Source organism: Ambystoma mexicanum, chromosome 5q, assembly GCF_040938575.1.
Source record: "Ambystoma mexicanum isolate Mex_15411 chromosome 5q, UKY_AmexF1_1, whole genome shotgun sequence".
Taxonomy (NCBI): domain Eukaryota; kingdom Metazoa; phylum Chordata; class Amphibia; order Caudata; family Ambystomatidae; genus Ambystoma; species Ambystoma mexicanum.
Window position 1 is genome coordinate 509,854,166 of NC_090933.1, and position 23,542 is coordinate 509,877,707.

The following is a 23,542-nucleotide window of genomic DNA, read 5'->3' on the forward strand; positions in this document are numbered from 1 at the left end:
TCGTCCGTTGTCACGGGAGTGTGGACCCGTGCGGTCTCTACCCTCTCTTCGGGGAAGGACTTGTTCATCCTCCCTTCTCGTAGTAGGCAGGCTGCGCCTTACTGATCTTCATCTGTCCTGGGTGCGTTGTCTGTTCACGGCAGGGCCCGGCACATTTTTGTACATTGCGCGATAGTGATCCATGCCCCCACACGAAGTGCACTGTTGCCCCATGGCGGGGCAATCACCTGTGTGTGGATACAAGTACCCACATCTGTAGCATGTGGCTTCTGGGCGCCTGCTTCCTTGGCTCGGGGCTATGAATAGTTTGTTGATGACATCAGGGTTGCCTGTGGATTGTTGAATTGTGACCTTGCCCAGGCTATCCAGTTGGGATTCCACTGCCGCTTCCATGCGTGCGAGTGCTAGGATTTCGTCCAGGGATCTTTGTTTCTGAAGTAGTTGTTTGCGGAACGGTTGTGAGAGACATCCTGCAATGACCTGCGACCTCAGTGCTTCCTCCTTGGAGTATCTGTGAAACTCACAGTGCTTCAATTTGATGCGGAGGCGCATGACAAAATTGTCCATGCACTCTCCTTTCTCTTGCCTCGTGGTGTGAAATATGTGGCGTTCATAGTCAATATTGGTGTGAGGTGTGAAGTATTGCGACAGTTTGTCGTGGAGCTTACAATAGGTTACTGTTTCCACATTCAATAGTTCGCCCGCAATGTCTCTCACCACCGGCCCTACAGCCATGAATAGTGTGTTTTTGAGTCTCTCTTCGTCTTTCAGGCCAATGGCCCCTGCATAGAACTTGAAGTCCCGTAGCCATGTGGTCCATCAGGGTCCTAGGTTTGATGTGTCTCTAATTTCGAATGGGCTTGGCATGTGCATGACCTGTGCCACGCTGCCTGCTGCTTGTGCCTGTTGGTCATCTCCTTGGGTGTTATCCGCACTGCCTGATGACGACGCGGTGGCCTGTGCTGTGTTAGACATGGCGGAGCGTGTGTTTAGTGTTTGCAGAGATCTCTTACTGTGGCTTGGAGATGTCCTTTAGCAATGGGTGTTCCTGTTTTCTTCTTCGACTGTCTTTCCTGCCCCTGGTGCCTGTGGGGTTGTTCTTGGATTGGTTGCGCACTAGTGCTTGACTGTGCAGGCCGTTATGAGCCAGCAAAAACAGTGTGTGTATGCTATTTGCCTTGATCCAGCAGGGGGGGGGGGCAGCACGTGTGCAGCAGCAGCCGGGTGTGTCGCTGCTGCGTGGATCTGCCTCCGCTTATTTTCGCGGGCAGGTGGTGCCGTTGCAGGGTCCCCCGTACCTTTGCCGGCTGTTGCGCTGACGAACTGGTGAGCGTTGTGGTCCCGCTCGTGGGCCGTGGTTGCGTCGCGTGTTAATACGCTCACATGCGCGCGTCTTCCGCTCGCGTGGCGATGGACCCGGCCTCCACTGGGCTCTGATGCGTGTGGGAGGCGCGCGCCGACGCGCTGCACTGCCCGACGGCAGACCTCCGCGCTAAGCACGGGTGTGTTGGGCACCACTCGTCGCCATTGTGCAATTGTATGTTGGCCGCGTGCAGGCCGCGCTTAAGCACCACACGGAGCCAAACCACAGTACAACCTTTCTTTATTAATACAAGGCGGCAATGGCCGCTAACTCCCCTGGCCCCTCCCTAACGCAACGTCATGTACCTTTTGACTTCCGCGCATGTGAGCCTACATTAGGCCACGCCCACATAACGATGTGGACTCGCGGACAGTATACCTTTGGAGTATCATAAATGTTAGAAACAAAAGGGCCCTCATTACAACCATGGTGCTATTAGCACCATGGTCCATGCTGCTAAGGTTGCAATTCTGCCATGGTGGATGGCGGAATTACCGCCCCATTCCAAGGTGAGTGGGGCGGTAATTCCCATTCACCAATGGCCCCTTCCCCATTCCCATTTTTCCCCCATAGGGCATAATGGGAATGGGGAAAGGCGATAATTACGGCACCGTAAATTACGGTGCCGTAATTATCGCCAAGGTCCCTTTGCGGCATGGCTTTTAACGGCTGCAAAAAGCAGCCGTTAAAAGCCATCCCGCAAAGGGAACCTTGTAATCAGGCGTTAAGGGTCGCACCGTTTACGGCGCCGTAAACCCCTTAACGCCTGAGTCGGAATGAGGGCCAAGATCTTAGTGGCACTGATTGTGAATGTGTGATTTTAATGTTGATTAGCATTACACATATCAAGTATTTTAAGGAAACCTGCTATCAAATGTTTACTATGTTTAGCCGTCAGATCCATAACAGTTCATTTGTAAGATGTTTCTGTCTTAAATAATCACCTATGATGAGGCTGGGTGTTTTTATTTGACTTGTTTTGCACTGGCAATCACAGCAAAATCCAAACTGCTTCACTATGAGTGTTATATGCGCTACAGAATCCAATAAATATTTCATATAAAACCCTATTTTATGTTTTGTGTTTAAATAATTAATAATTATTAAAAGGGGGTATGTTGATAAATCTATAAATACTTGCATGCTTTATTTACATATTCACACTGCAGCGAGATTCCCAATAGTCGCTTAAGGAGCTTGAAATCTCAGTCAGTTTAGGGATTTAGCAAAAGCATTTAGTGAGCTAAGAGCTGCTTACTTGTCTGAGTGTGTCAGGTCCGCAAAACTGCTTTCATAGCAGGACTGCCTGCTCCCTAACTTTATAAACAAGACCTATAGGACCTTCTGCTTTTTGGTTGGACAGATATCCCTGTTCCATTACCGGAGCCCATTTTTGAAAGCCCTTCAATGCAATGTTTGGTAGCTTTTGGGTCTCAGCACCTCTATTTGACAGGAAAGAACCCATTTGAAACCTCATCCTTCATGAGTTATACAGGAAGCTAAACAAAATAGCTATTTGAAGTCCAAACTCACTCTGATCCAATTCTGGGCAGTAAACATTGAAATGTAAATGTGTACCAATCGTGTTAACAGTAGAGCCAGTCCTGTGCAGGGCTCTGTCATTTAGAGTCACTATCCATTTATGAGATGGGAGAAATACCCACAACTATTAACCACTTTAAATGCCCTCAGGACATTTAGATTTGTTACAAAAAAATGAGGTGGTACCGTTTCTGTCTTTATTTGTATTTATTTAAAAAAATATATTCTTTATTGATTTTACAAGAATAATAACAGAAAATCAGTTACATATTACAGTCATATGGGAACACTCAAAGGAGGTGAAAAAAAGGGGGGTTTATCTTACAATTCATTAAAAGTACAAATATTATCATGCTTATCCTTCCGCTGTTTAACTTGAAAAGACACCCTCTCACGCTTGAAATAAGCAACAAACTATGCCGCCAATCATCAATAGAAGGTTGGATATCTTTTTTAAAATTTTGTTTCATTAAAGTGTTTCTAGTTAGAAGAACAAACCTTAAAAACTACACAAAGGTACACATATTATATTAATACTCTAAATAATATTAACTAATATTTAATGAATTTCTCAAATGTATAATTAAAATTACTTTAAACAAAACATCACTTTCCTGATTTATAATTTAAAAATGTTTATACCGATTGGCCACCAGGGGTGCACGGAACATGGTTGCCTAGCCGTGTGCTTGCGGCCTGTCAGGTCTGGAATGTGACCTGAGCCCCCACTTCTGGACCCCCCCCCCCGTGGCAGATAACACTGTGAAGAAGCAGTGTGAGACCCCCTGGCCCCACGGGTTTCAAAAATGGAGCACGTTCAGTGCCGTATGAGAGGAGTGGGGGCCGGCCGCGCTGACAGCAGGAAAGTGAAAGTTTTTTTCCCTGCCTGCGGCAGCCGTCACGTACATCCCAGAGCTGAGGATGAGCGACGCAGGAGGCCCTGCACGGCCCATAGGAGAATGCCCCACGCCGAGGACACCACAAGCGACAGGTGGATGACCCCGACCTGGAGACCTGACTGACTCTTCCCCCCCCTGGTGCAAGTCGTGGCTGACTGCCTGTTACGCTCACCTGGCTCCCACAGGGGCGTCGATCTGAACTGGACAGCTGCGGTCTCCACCAATGTGACGCGTAGTGCCGAGATGATGGACTGGACTGGCCCACCTAGCTTCGTTTGCTTGGCCCGTAGGAATATTCTTCTGCAAATGGAGAAAGGGAATTAACCACCCGTGGAGTTGAGCGTTAACCCCTCCCCCCCACCTCCCGCTGTTCTCCCCACTGATCACCTTTGATGTCCCCTCTTATAGTCTCACCTGATGGTTTGGAAAGATGAGCTCTCCATCCTGCATTGAGCGCAGGGGCGCGTAGATAACCAGTTGCTTCACTGGCTCGAAGGAATTGGTGAGTTCCAGAACAATATTGACTCTGAGATTCCCGGCAAGACGCCGTAAGTATGTAGTTCGTAAGAGTTCAAATGTTGGATTTTCACTCTTGTCCGATTCCTTGCAGGTTGCAGCTTGACCCTAGCGAAGAGTTCCTCGTGGCAACCGGTAATATTCAGGTAAGGATTTGTATTGTCCAACACAGTTCGATAAAATAATGTCAATATGTAACCTGTTGCTTTCTCCCTTATTCAGGCGCTGAGAGAAAGTATGAAGTCTCGGGGAATAATGTCTCCAGCGGTAAAATCAGGTAAGTCTATTGTGGTGAGGAGGTTTCCCATTGTTTGTCCCTTTGTTTCACCTTGCTGTCCTTTTGTTTCCCTTTAGGGGTTGGGGTTCGGCGAGGATGCAGTGGAAGTTGCGCCGACCCGTGAAGAGGAATGGTACCCCCAGTGGTAAAATCAGGTAAGTCTATGGGGGGTAACTATATTGCCTCTGTGTAGTCCCTTGGCTCACCTTGCTGTTCTTGTCTTCCCCTTAGGTGCCGGAGTGCGGCGGGAATATGCAGAAGGATGCGGTGGAATGTGAAGATGCTGCGAAGGCCGGTGAGTTCAGCGCGGCGCTGCAGCAGGCGAGGCGATGCGCATAAAATAACTTCTTTCTTCCAGCTCGAAGGCGCGATGGATCGGGAATTCAGGTAAGGATCAAAGGTATTGCTTGTTCTAACCTTTTCTCCTTCTTTCTCCCTTTTTCTAGGAGCTCCAGGCTCGAGGCGGGTGTGGCAGAAGACTGGATGCAGACTTGCAGGCACGGTGAGCGTTACGCTGCTGGATGCAGAATAACGCGAAGCGTGTGCTGCTCTTCGGGCTTGGTTTAAATAGCCTCCAAAGTAGCCCCAGGTAAGTATTCCTCCCCAGCCCCACCCGAGTAAAAAATAGTCCCTAGGTAAAGTAGTCTCTTCCAAGCCTCTTTTGGCTTGGAGCTCTTGCAGCATGGTCTGCATCAGGTAAGTTTAAATCTATGAGCCTGGCGCCTATGGCGCCAGGACTGAATCTCCATATGAGCCTGGCGCCATAGACACCAGGACTGCACCCAAATAGCCCCTAGCAGGGGTTGTTGGGATTGCTTGGAATAACTTGATGCCTGCTTCCAGGGTTGCTGGACTTGGTCTGGGTCCCCGGGGGTAGCTATCATGACACTGCCCCTCACCCCATGAAGCGGAACAGAGAGAGCGCTCCCACTCCAGCTACCCTGGAGGTCCAGAGGCCGTTTCTGAGGTCCACAGCACCAGAACAGGAAGGGGGCCAGCAGGATCTGCCCGTGGCCTAAACCCCTGAAAAGGGGGAGCTGACAGCACAGGCCCGAGGCCCTGGGCCCCTGGGACTAGGAGTACACCTGAACACAGGGCAGGGTGGGCCCCCGGCATCTCAGCGTGTCCCTGCCCCCTGGATACAGTGGAGAGCCCCACACCAAAACAGAAAGTGTGTAGAGGAACGCACTGGTAGGACCCTGCAAGACTGGAGCAACCTAAAGGGGGAGCGGGCTCCTGGCACTCTGGAAGAAGGGGACCAGATTGCCCTGCCATTCCATCTGCTGCAGAGGGGAAGCCCCACCATGAGCGCCCGGGGGAACCCCCCCCACTATGACCAGGGGGGAGTACAAAGGCCCAGGAGGAGCGGGCCCCTGCGTCCAGGGCATGGGCCCACCTCCAGAAGAGAGTGGCCCAAAGTGAAATTCACAACCCACCAGCAGATAGAGCGTCTCCTTATCTGTGCAGGTCACATAGAATTTGTTTGGGGGGCATAGGGGCCCTTCATACCTTGGACTGTTCTGGAAGGATCCAGGGACCTATCATCATCCTATGCACCCCATACAAGTGCATCGTGTGGGTGGCAGCATCACATGGACTGGACGTTGAGTTTTGCAGGCTATAACTATAACCCGAGGGTGGACCCAAGGACAGAGGACCACAGGGAGACCATGGCGGGGAAAAAGGAGAACTCAATGGCGTCAAAAAAGGATGTGGCCTCTATAATGGATGAGCTCAGAAGCATGAGAGCAGACCTAGGCGGAAAGGTGGATAAGATCACACAGAGGATTGACAAGATTGAGGAAAGACTGCAGGAGGTGGAGCACAATCTGCCCACACTAGATATATTGGAAACCCAAACTAACGTGAGAATGACCGAAATTGAATGCAGAGAAGCAGAGTTCTCCCTGAAAATTTATGATTTTGAGAACAGACAGAGGAGAAACAACCTTAGGATCTTCGGAATACCTGACAAGGAAGGAGAGACAGAGAGAGACCTGAAAAGAAATCTGTACAAAATCCTAAAACTAATTTCGGGCAATAACTCCATAGACGAGCCCAAGATCGAAAGGATACATAAAGCGGGTGGCACCCCTGGGGGTCCCAGATCTGTCCTTAGCTCGCTTCCACAACTACCCAGATAAGGTTAAGATTCTCGAGAGGGCTAAGAAGGTGGGGCCCGTCACCTATGGCGAAGACAGAATCACTTTTTTTCAGGCCTTAACATCGCTGACCCTTGCAAAGAGAAAGCTCTGCCAGCCCGTCACCAAGTGGCTTAAAAACAAAGGCATTCGGTACAAATGGGGGTTCCCGTTCTCAATTTCTTTTGAAATTGACAGACACAGGCATAAATTGGCTGCAGAGGAGGAGATTAACAGAGCCAAGGATGAACTCCTGGGGGACTCAGAGTCTCCCTCCGGCTCGCAGGAGACTTGAACTATCCTAGAGGCGGGTTTACAGATTTATAAAATCAGCCCTAAGGCCAGGAGAGGGTGGGGTGGAAATACTGAAGGTTCTGACCACAATATATGTACTGATGGACTGATTACTGGGAGGGAGGAGACGTAAGGGGTAGGGGTGTGTTGATGCAACTGTACACTGTTGGTGTCATGAGAGAAGTGGGGGGCAGTGGGGGCTCAAAGATCTAATGATGCTATTGGATATGACCTGCATGATGGGTCAGGTTGGTGGTTTGGCCACATCCTAGGATGGATCCTGGGGGGTGGGCTGACTGCAAGGGGAATGGGGGGGTGGGTGCAGTTTTAGTTCCGGGGGTTGAGAGGTGATGGGGGGGTTGGCTCTTAATTATGTTGAGTTTTGGTTTGGTTCATGATAATGCTCGCAACCCACAGCGTCATAGCAAGTGAAGTGGAGGGATCATTGGCAGTGGGATAACGTGATGACAGTGCCTGTTGATGGGCAGCAAATGGGCTTCCTGAGGGTTAGTCCCTGAATGTAAAGGGCCTCAATTCCCCGACAAAGTTCATTGGTGGGGAGGGAATTCCGCAGGTTCGAGGCTTGATATCCTCTTTCTGCAGGAGACAAAGTTCAAGAAGTGGGAAGTACAGAGAATCCTGAATGGTAAATTAGGACACAACCTCTGGGCCTCTGGCCCCTACAGGAAAGCGGGAGTGGGTATCCTGGTACGCAAGACACTCAGAATGGTGGTCTCAAAGGTTTGGTCGGATGTAGATGGGCGGGCCATTTTGGTCACAGGAAGCATCCGAAAGGTGAACTTTACGTTTGCCACGATTTACGCACCTAACCAGGGACAACTCGGGTTCATGAAGGGTACACGCCCCAAGATTCTTAGCGAGAGCGCAGGAGACCTTGTTCTGGGAGGTGACTAACAAATGGCCCGATGTGGCAATGGACAGGCAGACTACGCAGAACAGGGGATAGAGCCTCCCGAGGCAGGGCCCCGGGGAGATTGGGGAGACACTAGAACTGCATGGTCTGAGAGATATATGGCGCCACTTCCATCCGCAGGAGGAGGGCTACACGTTCTTCTCACCCCCCAACAGAACCTTTATGAGGATAAACTACCTCTACATCTCGAGAGATCTGTGGGCCATCGCCCAGGGGTCAGTGATCCACCCTATTTCTTGGACTGATCACAAGCTGGTTACCTTGGACCTGGGCTGGATGGGAATGAACTCCAGGGGCGCCATGTGGCGATGTAAGGAATCCTTGATAAAAGACCCAGTGTTCTGGAAGTTAATGCAAACAGAGATACAGGAATTCTTTACCATAAACAATATGGGGGAGGTAGCAAAGAGAATTGTCTGGGAAGTGGGGAAGGTGACCTGGTGTGGAATATTGATTAGTGAGGGGACAGGAAAAAATAGGAAGTGGACCATCTTTGAAAGGGAGTTGCAGGAGGAGATTCTCAGACTGGAGAAACAGGCATAGTCAACAGTGGAGGGTAGGGAAAAAAATCTTGTGGAGGCAAGGGTTAAGATGGAAGAGCCGAGACTACTTGAGAAAGGAAAAATAATTCGGAATTTGCAATTCCTCAAGCAAAAATTCGATGAGAAGGTGGACAAGGTGAACGCACTGCTGGCGGGCAGGGTAAGGGAACAACGGGCAGAGAGGTGGGTCATGGAAGTCATTGGGAAATATAAGATGCCCGTGTCATTACCAGAAGAGGTCCACACTGTAGGAAGGGAGAATTTACACATATTTGGCAGATATCCAACTGCCCCAACTAACCAGAGTAGAGTCTGGGGAACTGGGGCCCCCATAACAGGAGAGGAGATCAGGAGGCCGTTGGCGCTAGTGCCCCTTGGTAAGGCGCCGGGTGACAAAGGGTTCTCTGCATGCTTGTACAAATCATTCTTGGAAGTCCTTCAGCCCTTCATGATAGAACTCTTCAACGACATACTAGAAACGGGTGGTTGCTAGGTTGCGACTCATTCTAGCAGGCTCTCAGCACTGTAATACCCAAAGAGGGGAGAGATCCCAAGACCTGTGGGTCTTATCAGCCTAGCTCCCTTCTTAATATTGATGCCAAGATATATGCTACGGTTCTCACAGCCAGGCTGGAGGAGCACATGCCACGTTTAATACACCCTGACCAGGTGGGTTTCATCAAAGTCCGGCAGGAGGCGGACACAATGAGGAAATCCCTGCACTTACTACATGAGGCAGCTGGGGCAGCAGGGGACCCCGCCTTTCTTTCAGTGGACGCCAAAAAAGGCTTTGGACAGGGTAGAGTGGGATTTCCTGAAAGCGGTCCTGGTTAAATGTGGTATGGGGGACAGGCTCTTCCGGGGGATAATGGCAGTGTATTCCTCAACCAGGGCATGTGTCACATTTAATGGTGGGTGCTCACGCTGGTTGGGAGTGGGGAGAGGAACTAGGCAGGGCTGCCCAATTTCTCAGATCCCCTTTGCACTTTCCCTAGAACCATTAGCACAGAGGATCAGAGGGGAGCCCAGAGTAGAGGGACTCTGCGTGGGGGTGGGGGGACAGGAGTACAAGGTAGCATTATATGCGGATGACATGTTGTTACACGTGGTGAATGCCCTGGTCTTAGTCCCTATGGCGATCCTACTGATCGAGCAATATGGCGCCATGTCAGGATTCAAGATTAATCGGTCCAAGTCGGTCCTCCTCCCCTTGAACAAGACTGCAGACCAGAACGTAGCCAGATGTGCGCCCCTGGGAGTAGAGATCAGCTTGGGCCACCTTAGGTACCTGGGGATCAATGTGACTAGGGATCTTCAAGAGCTTCTCGAGGATAATTTCATCCCCACTGATGGGAAAACTAAAAAAAGACCTGGAGAAATGGAGCAAGCTCGCAGTCTCCTGGCTGGGACGCCTTAAAGCCTTTAAAATGATCTTCGTCCCATAAATCCTCTCCCTGCTCCAGATGCTACCCATCCAGATCCCGGACTCGTTCTTTAGGGACACTAGGGGCACCATGCTGAAATGTCTGTGGTAGGGGAAAAAAGCCAGGATCCCCACAGGAACCCTTGGCCTTCCTAAGAAGAAGGAAGGAGTGGGCCTATCTGACCTGAAACTTTACTACAAGGCCGCTCAACTTAGAGTCCTGATACCAAACCTGAGACCACAGCGAGATCACCAATGGGTCGCCCTAGACAACACACACATGCGTCCGGCGACTGTCGGGGAATGGCTGTGGGTCCCGAAAAATGAGATACCACGTAGGATTCTTGCACACCCAATCCTGAGTGCACACTCAATCCTGCGGACAGTCCGGTTTGTATGGAAGAAGTGTATGGAAACGGTACATGGCCATCACTGCTGGGACATATCTGGGTACCGGAAGTGAGAGAAGCCATAGAAATCCCTGAAAGATTTCAGCCCTGGTTTGGGGCGGGACTGGAGAGGGTCGGACAGCTCTGGAGGGAGGGGAGATTTACTACCGTTCAAAAACTTGAAGGGGCTTTGAGCTTCGTAGACTCCCGATTTTTCTCTATCTCCAACTCAAGGGAGCACTGACAAGGGAGGGCTGGAGGAAACAAATCCAGTGGGACCTTACCCCTTTCGAGAGACTCCTAGACACCAGGATGGAGGGGAATGGGCTGATCTTGGCCATGTACAGAGCCCTAGTGGAATCAGGCAAGGGGTGCACTGACAAGCTAAGGGAAAGGTGGGCAAGAGACTCGGGGAGTGGGGAGGGTGTACCAACCTCGCTGGGATACACTGTGCAGGAGCACCTCTCGGACCTCAATATTCTGCCAAGATAAGCTCCATGCAATCAAGCTCCTACACAGGTGGCAGGACAATCCGGTTAGACTTTCCAGGATGTACCAGAACGTCAGCCTCTTTTGTTGGTGAGAATGTGGGATGAGGGCAGATTACTGGGACATGTGGTGGGGGTGTCCAAGGGTCCAGGTGTTCTGGGATCAGATGCTGGGATGATCAATGAGCTTTATGCCATACCCAGAGCAAAGGCCCTATTGTTGGTCTTGTTTGGGTTAGAAGAGGTTGAGGTAGCGTGCCCCAGACTCCCCCCCGATGGCAGAGGGCCTGCTACTAACAGCTAGGGCATGTCTGATGACCCGATTGAAGAATGTGCAAACCCCAAGCAAAAAGGAATGGATCAGTGTGGCCAAAAGTATGTATGTGATGGAACGAATAACGGCGGGGCTCCACAGGGTTGGAGGAGCCTTGGAGATGGAATGGGCAGAGTTTGTTAATAAATATGTGTCACCCAAAGTGGACTGAGTTGATAAACCACTGGCAAATTGGACTGGGAGCACCGTAGTGGAAATACTACGCTCAAGATTGAATGCAAATGGTTAAAAGGGATAAAGGGACCGCCCGTAAGGGCCCAGAAACTCAGGGGACTCCAATGCAAGCGGACACTGTCGTGGTATGACATGCCAAGTTGACTAGAGGGGAAAGAGCCATAGTTGGGAGGTGGACGGTGGGAAGGGCGAGCAGGGACGGGAACAGGGGCTTAGGTTCAAGGCTCAATGGCTGTTTTTGTTGGCAGAAGGCCGAAGACGGATTTGGATTCCCTAATAGATGTTAGTGCCTTTTTACCTCTGTTGCCTCAATGAAGGCTGTTTGGTTGTACCGTTCTTGAAAAAATGTGAATAAAGTCTAATTTAAAAAGAAATTAAAATGTTTATACCTTTAAAATTAAGCATACAACATTAATTCTTAATTCACTTAAGTTCATCTATCTTCTTAGTCAAAAGCTGCCACATATAGTGCACATTACAGCTTAACAAAACATTTTCACCAGAATAAATACACTGCCAACTTTGTGCACCTTGTGTATTTTCAATGCCTTTAAAGCCTCCATATCCTTTACTGTACATTTCACTAAATTATGGGCAACTAGTGAGAAGGCATCCAGATGTCTCAATCTCGGCTTGACATAACTGGCAGAGCCGTTCCTGCCTGGGGATACCCTTCAAGCACTTACACAGGACCAAGTGGGCAACTGTACTACCCGAAGCTAGAGAATCATTCTCCTTGCTTTTGAATTCTTTATCTTATTGAGGTGGTTGGCCGGTACAACTATAGGGAAGGCCTGCTTAACATAGTCAACAATGGTAGATTTCTGACCTAGTTCTCTTGTGTTCAAATCCACATCCCAGGTGGTTGCTCTCCTTTTTATCTACTTAACAGCGACCAAAGCATTTATGGGCTAAGTAATTTCAAAACCAATCTCTTCCAAGAAATCCTTAATGTCCTTTGTCCATTTCAGTAAAGTCTTATGGGTGGAGTTTACATCAAGTAGCTTCTCAGAATTATTGTATATGGACGTGAGATTAGAGCATTCAACAAGCATCTTTAAATAGAAGACACTAGTGGCTATCTTTTTTAAAGTGAGGAGGATGGTCAGGCCTAACTCGCACCAAATCGCTTGTATGGGAGTAGAAGACGACAGTCCCAGATTGGTGCCCCAGACACTACCCTCTAGCTTAGGAAGCCACTTGGCCTTTTCATTTGTCAATACTTCCATCCCATAAAGGGCACTCAAAATGGTACAACTTTTGTAAACCCGGATAATGCCTTCAGTCGAGAGACCACCTTTGTGAGTGACACATTTATTTTAGAACATTACATTTATTGATTACATTCCTAATGATGTTAGCGGCCAATTTACTGATAGTAAGAGTCCGTAATCTGCATACCCAGGTAAATATCAACACACACAATAGCATCTCCCTTGATTTTGCATAAAAAATTATCACCCTTTTTCTTCTGAGGATTAATCACCAGGATTAGGTCAGATACGACTTTTCCAAAATCGCAACATGTGCTTCTTGGCTATCAAAACAGCTGTATATACCGAAAAGAGCTTACCAGCAGTCACATCTATAGTAGCAGGAAACAGACACAGCACATCTATGCGCTGACAAACTTCATCCCAGAAAAAGCAATCCTTCTGACATAGCCAAAATATGTGTAGAGTGGTACCCAGTATTCACTCTTGCAGTTCCAACAGACATTACGCTGGCTCAATTTACTGGACCACATTTTCCATTGGGACCAATAAATATAATGAGTAATCAATCGTCTGTTGCGTGTACCAGAACTCCAAATCAATTTTAAATCTCATGAGAACTGCACAAGGTTTTAAAAAAGAGAACATATTCTGAATGCTCACAAACTCTTTCTAGAAAAACCTTCTGCAGTCTCCAGATATGGTGGCTTGGAAAAAAGATATTTAGCATAGAATACCAGTAATACCCAGGATGCACCAACGTACCTTGGGGATTTCAAATTTCCAGTACCTGAATCTGTGGCCCATAGATATTTAACAAAACACTTGCAAAGTCAATAGGTTTTGACTGTCCTATGCCAAGTGCAGCCTCAGGTGGCCCATGCCATGGTCACCATATGGAACATAAAGAAACACTTGTCTGTATTCATCCAATCAGATTAGATCCCCAAATTAATTGTATTACTTTAGTCCGCCATGAAGCACATTGTCTGCCAACTGCAGCAAACGTATAAGCTTGTAAGCTGTACCAAACTACAAACGAAGATGATAATTATTAACCCATTATGACCATGTCTTTTATGTTCCTAAGAGAAACGGTTGTAATATTAAAGCAATACAATTAATTTGGGAATCTAATAAGAAACCTAGTTTATAACTAGTACTTTATTATTTTAAATTGCAGATTTAAAACACAGCAGATTGAAAGTAGGAAATTTAAGGGAAAACATTAGTGTTTCAACAGATATAACTATCTATTCGCCAAAAGGTAAGTAAACTATGACATTGCTTTTAATTTTTAATTTATTTAACAGGTCATTTAGTAAACAGATAAAACATACACCATTTGTAATTACATGGGTTGATATGACAATGTGATAAAATGAACTTCAATAGATTAACAATAATGTATTTACATGAGATGCTAATATCCTATTTAAATTGCTGCATTGAAAAATAAGGTAAACCAAATTTATTAGATTAAGGATACTATAAAAACATTTCGATTGAAGTAATCCTATTTTAATGGTTACCTGAATGAATTAACTCGCAATAATTGTTGCCATTTTCTCTCTTCCCTATTTTTCATGTTTTTGTACTGCTAATATATTATTGTATGATATGATGTATGTCGTATTGAAATAAAATAAGACACATTACAAACAAAGCATCTTAACAAAATAGTTAGGCCTTAAAGAAGCTAAAATATTGTATACTTATATGTAGTACAATATTGTGATGCATTTCTTGGCCAGGATATAGATTCATGACTCTAAATTGAAGTTTTGAATTTCTTTAGAATTATTAATGTTGTAACTAAAGAACAATATGTATCCTTTGTTGTAAGGGATTGAAAAATTCAAATAACTGGGATTTGTTGTATTAAATACACACATTTTATACAATGTGTTCTACGATTTGATTTAAAACTTGCATTACCAAAAACAAGAGCTTGTTTATGCTTTGAAAATGTTATCACGATTCCGGTGTCGGATGTTTTTTGTTGTTAGTTCTCTTACAAAGATACAGTTTGTATCCTTTTAAACAAATGTAAACACAGGATTATTCCTTAATTGCTGGATTTCCATTTTTTCGATAGTCCCCATATGGTAAGATATCACAGACATATGCAGCTGCTGCCTTCATGTATGATGTGCAGCCTCAAATACCCAAATAATCAGAAATTCAAATCAGACTAATTTGTATAAAAGATAGGGAGTCAGTGAGTACTTTAAGGGTAACACAAGCTTATTTGCCTTATAGTTCCTCTACATCCGATGTAAAAACTAATTTTAATCACTTTTAAATCTTCTTTTATCATGAATCAATATATTTTAATCTAAAAGGCCAAAAAAAAATTCAGCTTCTGCTTAATATCCACTGACATGCCAATTAAATTGTATGTACATCATGATCTTGCAATTATTTTCAATTTCAGTGTGTTTACAGTGTCACAATGGGACTAGCAACAACCTATGGCGGTGGCAGGTTTCAGCTATATACAACGAGGTGCAAGGGAAAGACTAGGCAGTGAGGGAGGTAAAGTGTGAAACTTGGAGATTGATGACTGAAGATGTAAGGACAGGTAGAACGATGCAGTGCACAGACAGGGTGTACATTCCTAGATAAAACTTGCTTTATAGCTTTTAAAAATATGTACAAAACCCCATATGCATGCAACTGAATCCACTAGAAACTAATTGGAACTTTTGAACTGGAACGTGTGTATGTATGGAATGTATGCCTAGGCATCCCACCTTCGCGTGAAATACACGAGACAGTAAAGGCAAACTATAGAAAGGGTGGGTTATCACAAATCACCTAATGCCAGGGCCACCAACTACAGCTCTGGCATTTAAAATTTGAGACAGGCACTATTTAGCTACAACAATGAAAAATCAATTCATATAGTAAAATCACCACTGGAATTTCTTTCCAAGCAGCTCAGGATATCGCCTTAAACCCACATGCCAGCAACGGGACCCAGTAGAATTCTATCAAATGTTCTGTACATTAGCAAAATTGAAAGAACATACTATGGAAATACATTTCAAATTAAAACCCCTTTTCATTAATTTAGTGCAATCATTTAACTTCCTTCCTCATACCTAATTAAGCAGGCTATAAAACATGTTTACCACATGATAATATTTAAACAGGCAATTGTGTTATCAATAAATCAATCATGATTATGAACTGCATTCTTCTATGTTCATTAACTGTTCCAAGCTAAAGTCACTGAATTGAATATAGCATTGGTAACCGGAGAGGAAGTGAGGGGCTGGGAGGGGTGGGCGGGGCGGGGTGGCAGCCTCCCAGCCAATGAGTAGGCTCAGAACAGGGGTCTTTACTGCATGGTAAAGAACCCGCTCTGCGCCGTGTGGTAGGCCGCCATCTTCCCTTGCCGGGAATCATTAAGTGTGCTCCCCTGCATCCACTTTCCGCCACCCACACCCCAATTTTCCCTGTATCCAATACCCCCACCCCTCTTACCTTGTGCTGCCTTGTCCTTTGTCGGTGCCTGGAACACTAGTGTTCCCAGCAAGTCCCTGTCATGGCAATGGCTGCCATGGCAAGGGAGAAGGGACTACATGCAGTTCCCTTCTCCCCGATCCATGGTGGCTATCTTGATTTGTCATTCATCTCAAGCTGAGAAAAGGCAAACACGTTGTTTGTAACCTTGAGATAAAAACACTGTTAGTACCCCGGTACAACGTGCTGGGGTACTAATAGCAATATAACCCTTGCAGGGGGCATTAACAGCCAGGTAATGCGACTGGGCTAACATTAAAGCCCTTGCTTCACTCAGGCTTGTTTGCCCAAGGACATTCATTGACCGGTAATGCCCCCACGCTTGGGTTATATTGCAGAAATAATACCTGTGGTGGTGGGCTAGATTGGCTGGTAATAGCCCAGGGCCCAAGTTATACACCCAAGTAAATTGAAGGCCTTAACGATTGGCCTCAGTGCAATTACCATCCCGATCCAGCCTGCTTTTCAAATTACATGCAAATGTCTCCCCCCTTCCGCGTACCCCCATCTGCCCCAAGTGTCACAACAATGTACCTGAAAAAAATCCTAGTACCAATATTTTGAAATGACAAGTTCTGCATGTTTCACAGTCACTAAATGTAACTGAGAAATTAGTTTAATTCAGGACACGTGGCTCCGAAATGCTTTGCAAGTACATGGTCCATTTGTCAATCATTACTTAGCCTGGGGACAAGATGCTATGTACGTCATTAAGCATGCTTTCTTTTCAATTGATGCTTACAAAACAAAACGTGTATAGGGGAATGGAGTACAGCCACAAAAGGACAGTTTTGTTATATCTCAGAACAATCAAAAATTGGTCCTTCCTGGTTAGCACCAGCCCCTTGATTAGTAAATTGACTTGACTTCAATGCTGAATTGATTTCTATGTTTTTAATTTTTTTTAATTTATTAAAAATAAGAGGTTATAATGCCCTTATGTAGACACATGTTTCGACCCATAGGTCCTCATCAAGACAGGGTTTTACATCAAATATACAATTAACATTCATTGTAATATGCAAAAAACATTTTTGAGATAAAATATTAACAAAAAGCCAGACAAAGAATTAGGGTTGTAATGGGGAGGATTGGTAGGATGGGAGCGGCAGAAAATAAATAGATTTGCATTAATGTTAATCATCTATTCCCAATATACCTTCACCCTTCTTGTGCTACCTAGTGGCCGATATTCCAGTGAGTATCACCATTCACTATTCCGTATCTCTATAGCGATGTCTCAGTTATCTAGTGAGATGCAGATGCTTTTCCCTTTTTGTTTTGTATGCACTATTATGTTGCACTGTCCCCTATTTATTCACTGGAATGTTAGCAGTATCTATTTTATGAATTGGCAATGTTCCAAAACATTGTCCCACTGGCTCGACATTCCATGCGTCCATCGTTGAATCAGATATTGCTTATAGACATGCATCGGAAAATCTCACCTTTGCATATCTTCATGACTATTCACAAAATATTAGTCAGCTCCATAGTTTGTCCTTTAAATATTCTGTTATTCCATCCTGTAAACCCAAATCACAAATTATTTCTGTTCATTATCTATTGATGTGTGAGTTCCTCATACCTCTACATTGTTGCCCTCCACTAGGGTATCCTATCTACGTATGTGCTTGTCTCTTGTCATCAATCATTGAAATTTTGTCTATATGTGGTATTATTTGTATTTATCGTGTGCCATGTATTCCCATTTTATTATGACATGTTTGTATTTATACTCATGCCATGTTCGCATGTGTACTGAATCAGATAATAACATTGGCATTCAAATCCAATTTGGTTTGAGATGCAATCAAAGTATGTAGATTTCTCAGTTTTACCCTTTGTACTGTTTTGGTAACTTTTTCCCATTGTGTTCCACCTGATTGTATCATAAACATCTTTTATTCTATTGGCTGGGGCCTTGACCTTATATATACCCTCCCAGCTCAATATTGCATGTGTATTCCCATTCTCACCTCTTCTTGCTTCCGTTTTACAGAAGGGCAGAGTAATGCAGCTTTTGCGTGTCTAGTTTTTTGTCCTAGATGTCATTTTGGAACTTACCTTTATATTATCGTTAACATTGTGACCTCACACGTTCTACGTGTGACGTCACACGTTCCTAGCAGCCATTTTGGACAGGTTGCTCAAAACGTTAGGACTGTCCTGGCGGTTTTCTATATTAGATGCTCATCATATTAACACATTAATTGCAAGTATCTCATTACTTGAGATCAGCGCATTTTAATATTCTTTTGGGGGTGTATTTTAACAAAACCTCAATTGTTGTTGTGTCTACTACAGTGTGGCGCAAAATGTTTAATACCTTAGCATTCAATGCTCATCACCTAATGTGTGAATGTAAGCATATAGGTAATGTGTCCATTAAGCATCCTATATGTAAATACTGTGATCCATCTTATTGGGGTTCTTGATACTATACATTTGTAGGAAATAAATCATGTGTTCAGTGCCTTAAAGATTTCTGTGTGTGATTCTTTCCACATACTTCCAGAAGTCATTGGTATCATGTTACATGTGGGCACTGGCTACCCGACCCGCTGTTAAGGATCTTCATATGTTTCCACCCCTGGATGTGTTTAAATACATTAGTCATAATTTACATTTCTGAATTAGCAAAGCACATTGTTAACATTTGTGGTGACATGGATATTATAGACTACATTCCTAGTTCACGAATATTATCTACTCCTTCTCTAGTTCAAAGTTTGTTTCATAAAAATATGCTCATCTCGTGGACTGTGTTCATAGAAATCAATTCAGCATTGAAGTCAATTCAATTTACCAATCAAGGGGGCTGGCGCTAGCCAGTGAGAACCAATTTTGGATTGTTATGTAATCAATAAGGTATGGGGATAATTAGTTCACCCATGATGCGACAGCCCAAAGACATTGCAAAGACTAAGCAACTACAGAATGGTGTGAGCAGAGTGATGTTGGGGAACCCTGTTACCTTGATATAGCTCAGAGTTGTTACAGTTACCCTGCACAGTCAAGGAATAAACACAATACATTTTTTTCTGCTTCTCATTTCATCATAAAAATGCCCTGCAAGCTTTAAGCATCATTCTACAACTGAAGTTATGGAGTTGATTCAACACTAGCAAAATGGTGGCCAGTTTGGGGGATGGAGGGTGGGTGCATTTCATTTTGGCCAATGGATGTGTACACTGTGTAAGAGCTGAGGCTTGTAAAACACATTGGAGAAAACCTCTGGGAAAAACCGCTGGGATTCTGGCACCTGCTACGAATGGCTTGAAACTCTATTGGCTGCCAATAGGGGAAAATGTTCTGTGCACAGCAGATGAGCAAGTACGGGAGAGGTTTGAGGTGGCTCACAACTTGGCAACCAACGTATTAAGGAAGGTGAAATGGGTGCCTGGGATCCTCCTATCTCAAGCATCCTTTTCTCTGAACCAAACATGCTTGCCTCCCATAAACCTGAGGACATACAGGTCTACAGGTACACATAAATGGGACCGGCCTGCAAGAGGACAGCGGTAGGAATGCAAGGAGGACACACCTTGTTGTTTTTCCCCTGTAAGACCTACACACTCTTCCACAACTAACAGACTGCCCTCTAAAATGTTCTACCACCTTACACTACATACAAATCCCCCACAGATTTCCATCACTGGTCTAGGCTTTAGCATATCAAAACTAATTGAACTTTGACTAAGCCCTACACTTTAGTCCTATTTCTACCTTCCACGTCAGTGTGTAAAGCTTATCCAAAGCACTTCAACCTAGCAGTCCTATTGAGGCTTAGACAACCAATGCCTGCAGCTCAGGAATGTGGACAGGCGAGAACACTGCAAGATCAGATGTGTCCTCCCGAATACAATTTGCCACTCTTCATATCCATAGCCTTAGATTTTGGGTACATGGCAGTTGCTGAAAAGAATTAGCCAAATCCCAAAAAGAGAATACCCTGAATGTGGTAAGTAGCCATCAGATATAGTATTCAGTAAAACAGCATAGTTTTATAGCAGACTTTGCAAACTTAAAAATAAATGAGGAAAGATAAGTAGAAATCGTAACAGGTGAAACACTCTTCAGAATGTAACAATTATTAAAAAAACAAAAAGGAAGAAATAGCCGTAGATGCAAAAATTAGAACTAAACTGAGTTTGTGAGCACTTTTGCCATGATGAAAACACAAGTATTTGCCAAGCCAGAAACGCATCATTTTCAATTAAGCAATATGTATTTTATTTATTTATTTTAGTGTTTTGTAGAATGTCGACAGTTTGCCACCTGACCATTTTAGAGCCGAGGTAACAGAGTACAAAAATATATAGGTATTTCATCAAGACCTCGGTCATACATGAAATATCTTGCCAACTTGAAATCAGATTTTCAAACATTACTAGCACATCAACTTTTAATGTCATTCAGGGCACATGTTTAAACCCATTATGACAGTTGCAGTAGGCACATAAGTTAAACACATGTAAGTAAAAGCTAACTGAATTTTATACATTTCCATGCAACCTCAGATTAATTTTGCAAAGAAACATGCAATTCTTCCAATTTATCTTGATGATTCCCAAACTAGGATGGCCCATTTCTCTAGGTAGGATAAACTGCAGGTTCCTCATAGCATCACCTCCCCGCAACTTAAAAACTAAAATGTGTACCGAATGCATTTGTGAGATTATTCACAATAGATTACTCACTTTGTCTTTTTTCAGAGTTTTTTTTCTGCAATCCAAATGCAATGCGTGGCTTTCCCGGTCTTTTTCCATCTTCTGTCGAATCTTTTCTATTTCAGACGTAAGATCGCATTTTATTTTCTGAGCATTTTGATGTTTGAAATTAACAGAATCCAAATCTTTCCTTGAAAGATAAAACGGTGCCCGTTTAATGATCAACTTTTTAAATTGTGGGAATGCAATTATAACCGAAACCTGCCTCCCGCACTCCAAGCCCAGAAATGAATGCATGAATTATTTCAAAAGTGTGTGTCAGCAAAAATGAAATGGCGGCACTGAACTGTCATTTTGTGTAGCAATTGTGGACAAATAAAATTACTAAACATAGCTATTTCATTTCCACGGTGTCGGTGGTGGTGTCCTCCCTCTACTCAAATCGTGTCAGGTACCGGAATCATATAGGTCATCAATAGGTCATCAATCGGTAATAATATCCCACCACTCCTTAGACTTAAACACACAAAGGTGGACCAATGTTATTGTTTTTGCTTCAACAAATGTATTAACGCAATACGCCGACTTTATCCCTCGCGGAAGCACACACATGTCCCTCTGTAAAACTCTCCTTGGATCCCAGTGCTGGGTCGCTTTTCTAACAGGGATAGCAAGAAGACTGTCCCTAAAATAGACTAGTAATACAGACAAACAATTGATACAACTCCACAGTGCAATAATCACCATCACCTGAGACTAGGGAGGTGAGGCCACTAACCAATAGTCCCCGTGGGGGTGGTTTAATGTTGGAGGACCTCATGGGGAGGAACTCTCTAGTTGGGGACAAAAAGGACCACCTATGGTGCAGCACTGGAAATCACATCACCCCCACACATTCCTGAGTCCTACATCCCCATCCCCCTTTAATTCTTCCTTAGAGAACAAACACATGTATTATTGTGATACTGAAGAAACCAGCCAGGTAGGAAGAACTAGGGCGAGGTAGAACACCAGATGCATGGAGGTAACACAATCACGTACTGCCACAAGGTGGCTCTTTGCAGATAGTTCAAAAAGGAGTTGGATCAGTTCAGAAAAGTTAGTTAACAGGTCCCAGGTCACCCCAGGATAGAGAGTCAAGGATTTACGGGACACCTTGAACAGTCTGTTGCAAGGGAGACCAGGCGGGACACAGTACCTGAAATGGTGAGGAAGCTCCAGCGGGGGCAGTTGTTCCTGGCAGCGGGCGCAAGTCGGTGCTTCATCCAGGGGAAGAGAAGATCTTGACGTGGAGGAAAGCTGGAGGTCGTTGCACTGCCAGGGAAGAAACCAGCCGCAGAGTTTTCCGGTTAAAAGGTACTACCCTTTTATTCGCGGTAGTGGTGAAGCGTGGCTATCCGGCCGCCAGTGTGCTTGGCACGGGCGATTTGACCACGAGACGATCCGGGAAGGCGAAAAGAGGGCGAACTGGTTAACCCCAACAGTTCAAAGGAAGAAGACTCTCCAGGATGAAGATCTTCTGTCGTCGGGAAGTGGTGAGGCGGTTCAGCAGGGCTCCACCGGTGGTGTCGTCGTTGCAGGTCAGCTCAGCTTCTCCCTCTTCGGATTCTTTAGGTCCTGTGGTGACTTCTGAAGTTCCAGTCCCCAAAGCCCTGCTTTTATGCAGAAAACCCCCATTCACCAGTCCTAGCTGTCACTCAAACATGCTAAGTGGTGAGCCGGGCGGCTCACCACTGGGCCAATCACACAAGAGTGCGACTTGAGTTGCCGAGGCAACTCAGTCCAGGGTGCCTATTCCCCCCTCCCACACATCCTGTAGACCCAGACAGAGTGGCACCACATTTGGAGGCTTCTGTGCAGAAGACCGCCAAAAGTGGAACAAAGGGCTCGACATGGGTTGGAGTTACAGAGGCGAACAGAAACGCCATTTTAAAACCGAGTCCTGGCAAAAAGACCCAACCGGGGAATTAATATTAAATAAATAACCCAGCGGTATCTTTAACTTTGCACCAAAAAAGTGGTGCGTTTAAAATGAATGGGAAAATCCCATAGGAAATATTCTGGTGGAATATTTCGCGTGGTATCCACTGCCACCAGCCAGAAACTCGACGAGGGGGGACTGCACAGTGCCCCCTTGAAAAACAGACCCAGGGGCAATCTAATTACCCCGACCAGTACTTCCACAATATGATGGTTTGTACTGGTTCTGTTCACAATTTAAGACTAGTAAAGTCAATGGTGACTTTACATGCCCTGGGAGACAGTAGTCAGTCCCAGGGTATGGAGTCTATGTTTGGGGGTCACTATGACACCCCTGTGTTACTGCACTGAGGGTGCTGTGTAACACATATACCAAAAACACATGAAACCCTATGGAGTAAAAGACCCCATAGCCCATAAAACACATTACATAGTCTAAAATCATGCCTAAGAGTGGGAGAAAAAGAGTCTCACTCATAGCAGGAGAAAAAAATAAACCCCAAAAATCCAGCAAAGCTGCTGGGGGACTCACTAGGTTGGGGAAATTAGCCTATACAGAGAATTCTCCCTTACAAAAGGGAACCGCTGATACGGGAAGCATCAGGGAAACGCGTTCTCGTCCCAGTGGTATGCACATGACAACTGACGACCAGAGAAGGGTCGAGGACCATAAGAAACTTAAAGTGGGCATTCAAGGAGAACGTACCTATTTCAGTGGTGTACACAAGACCACTGATTACCAGAGAAAGGTCAGAGACCCTAAGAAACGTGAACTATACTTACAAGGAGAACGTCATTGCTTCAGTGACGTGTACAATAAGCGATTAA

The 23,542-nt window shown here is 45.2% G+C and overlaps 1 protein-coding gene across 2 annotated transcripts in view; it reads right to left on the reverse strand.

The window, feature by feature from the left end:
• The window catches only part of CCDC178 (coiled-coil domain containing 178), a 3,486,252-nt gene that overhangs the window by 1,400,106 nt on the left and 2,062,604 nt on the right, over nucleotides 1–23,542 (reverse strand). For both annotated transcript variants that reach the window (XM_069620987.1, XM_069620986.1), the window contains exon 18: nucleotides 20,765–20,924. In XM_069620987.1, coding sequence (XP_069477088.1) covers nucleotides 20,765–20,924 — 160 coding nt within the window. The remainder of the gene's footprint in view (nucleotides 1–20,764; nucleotides 20,925–23,542) is intronic.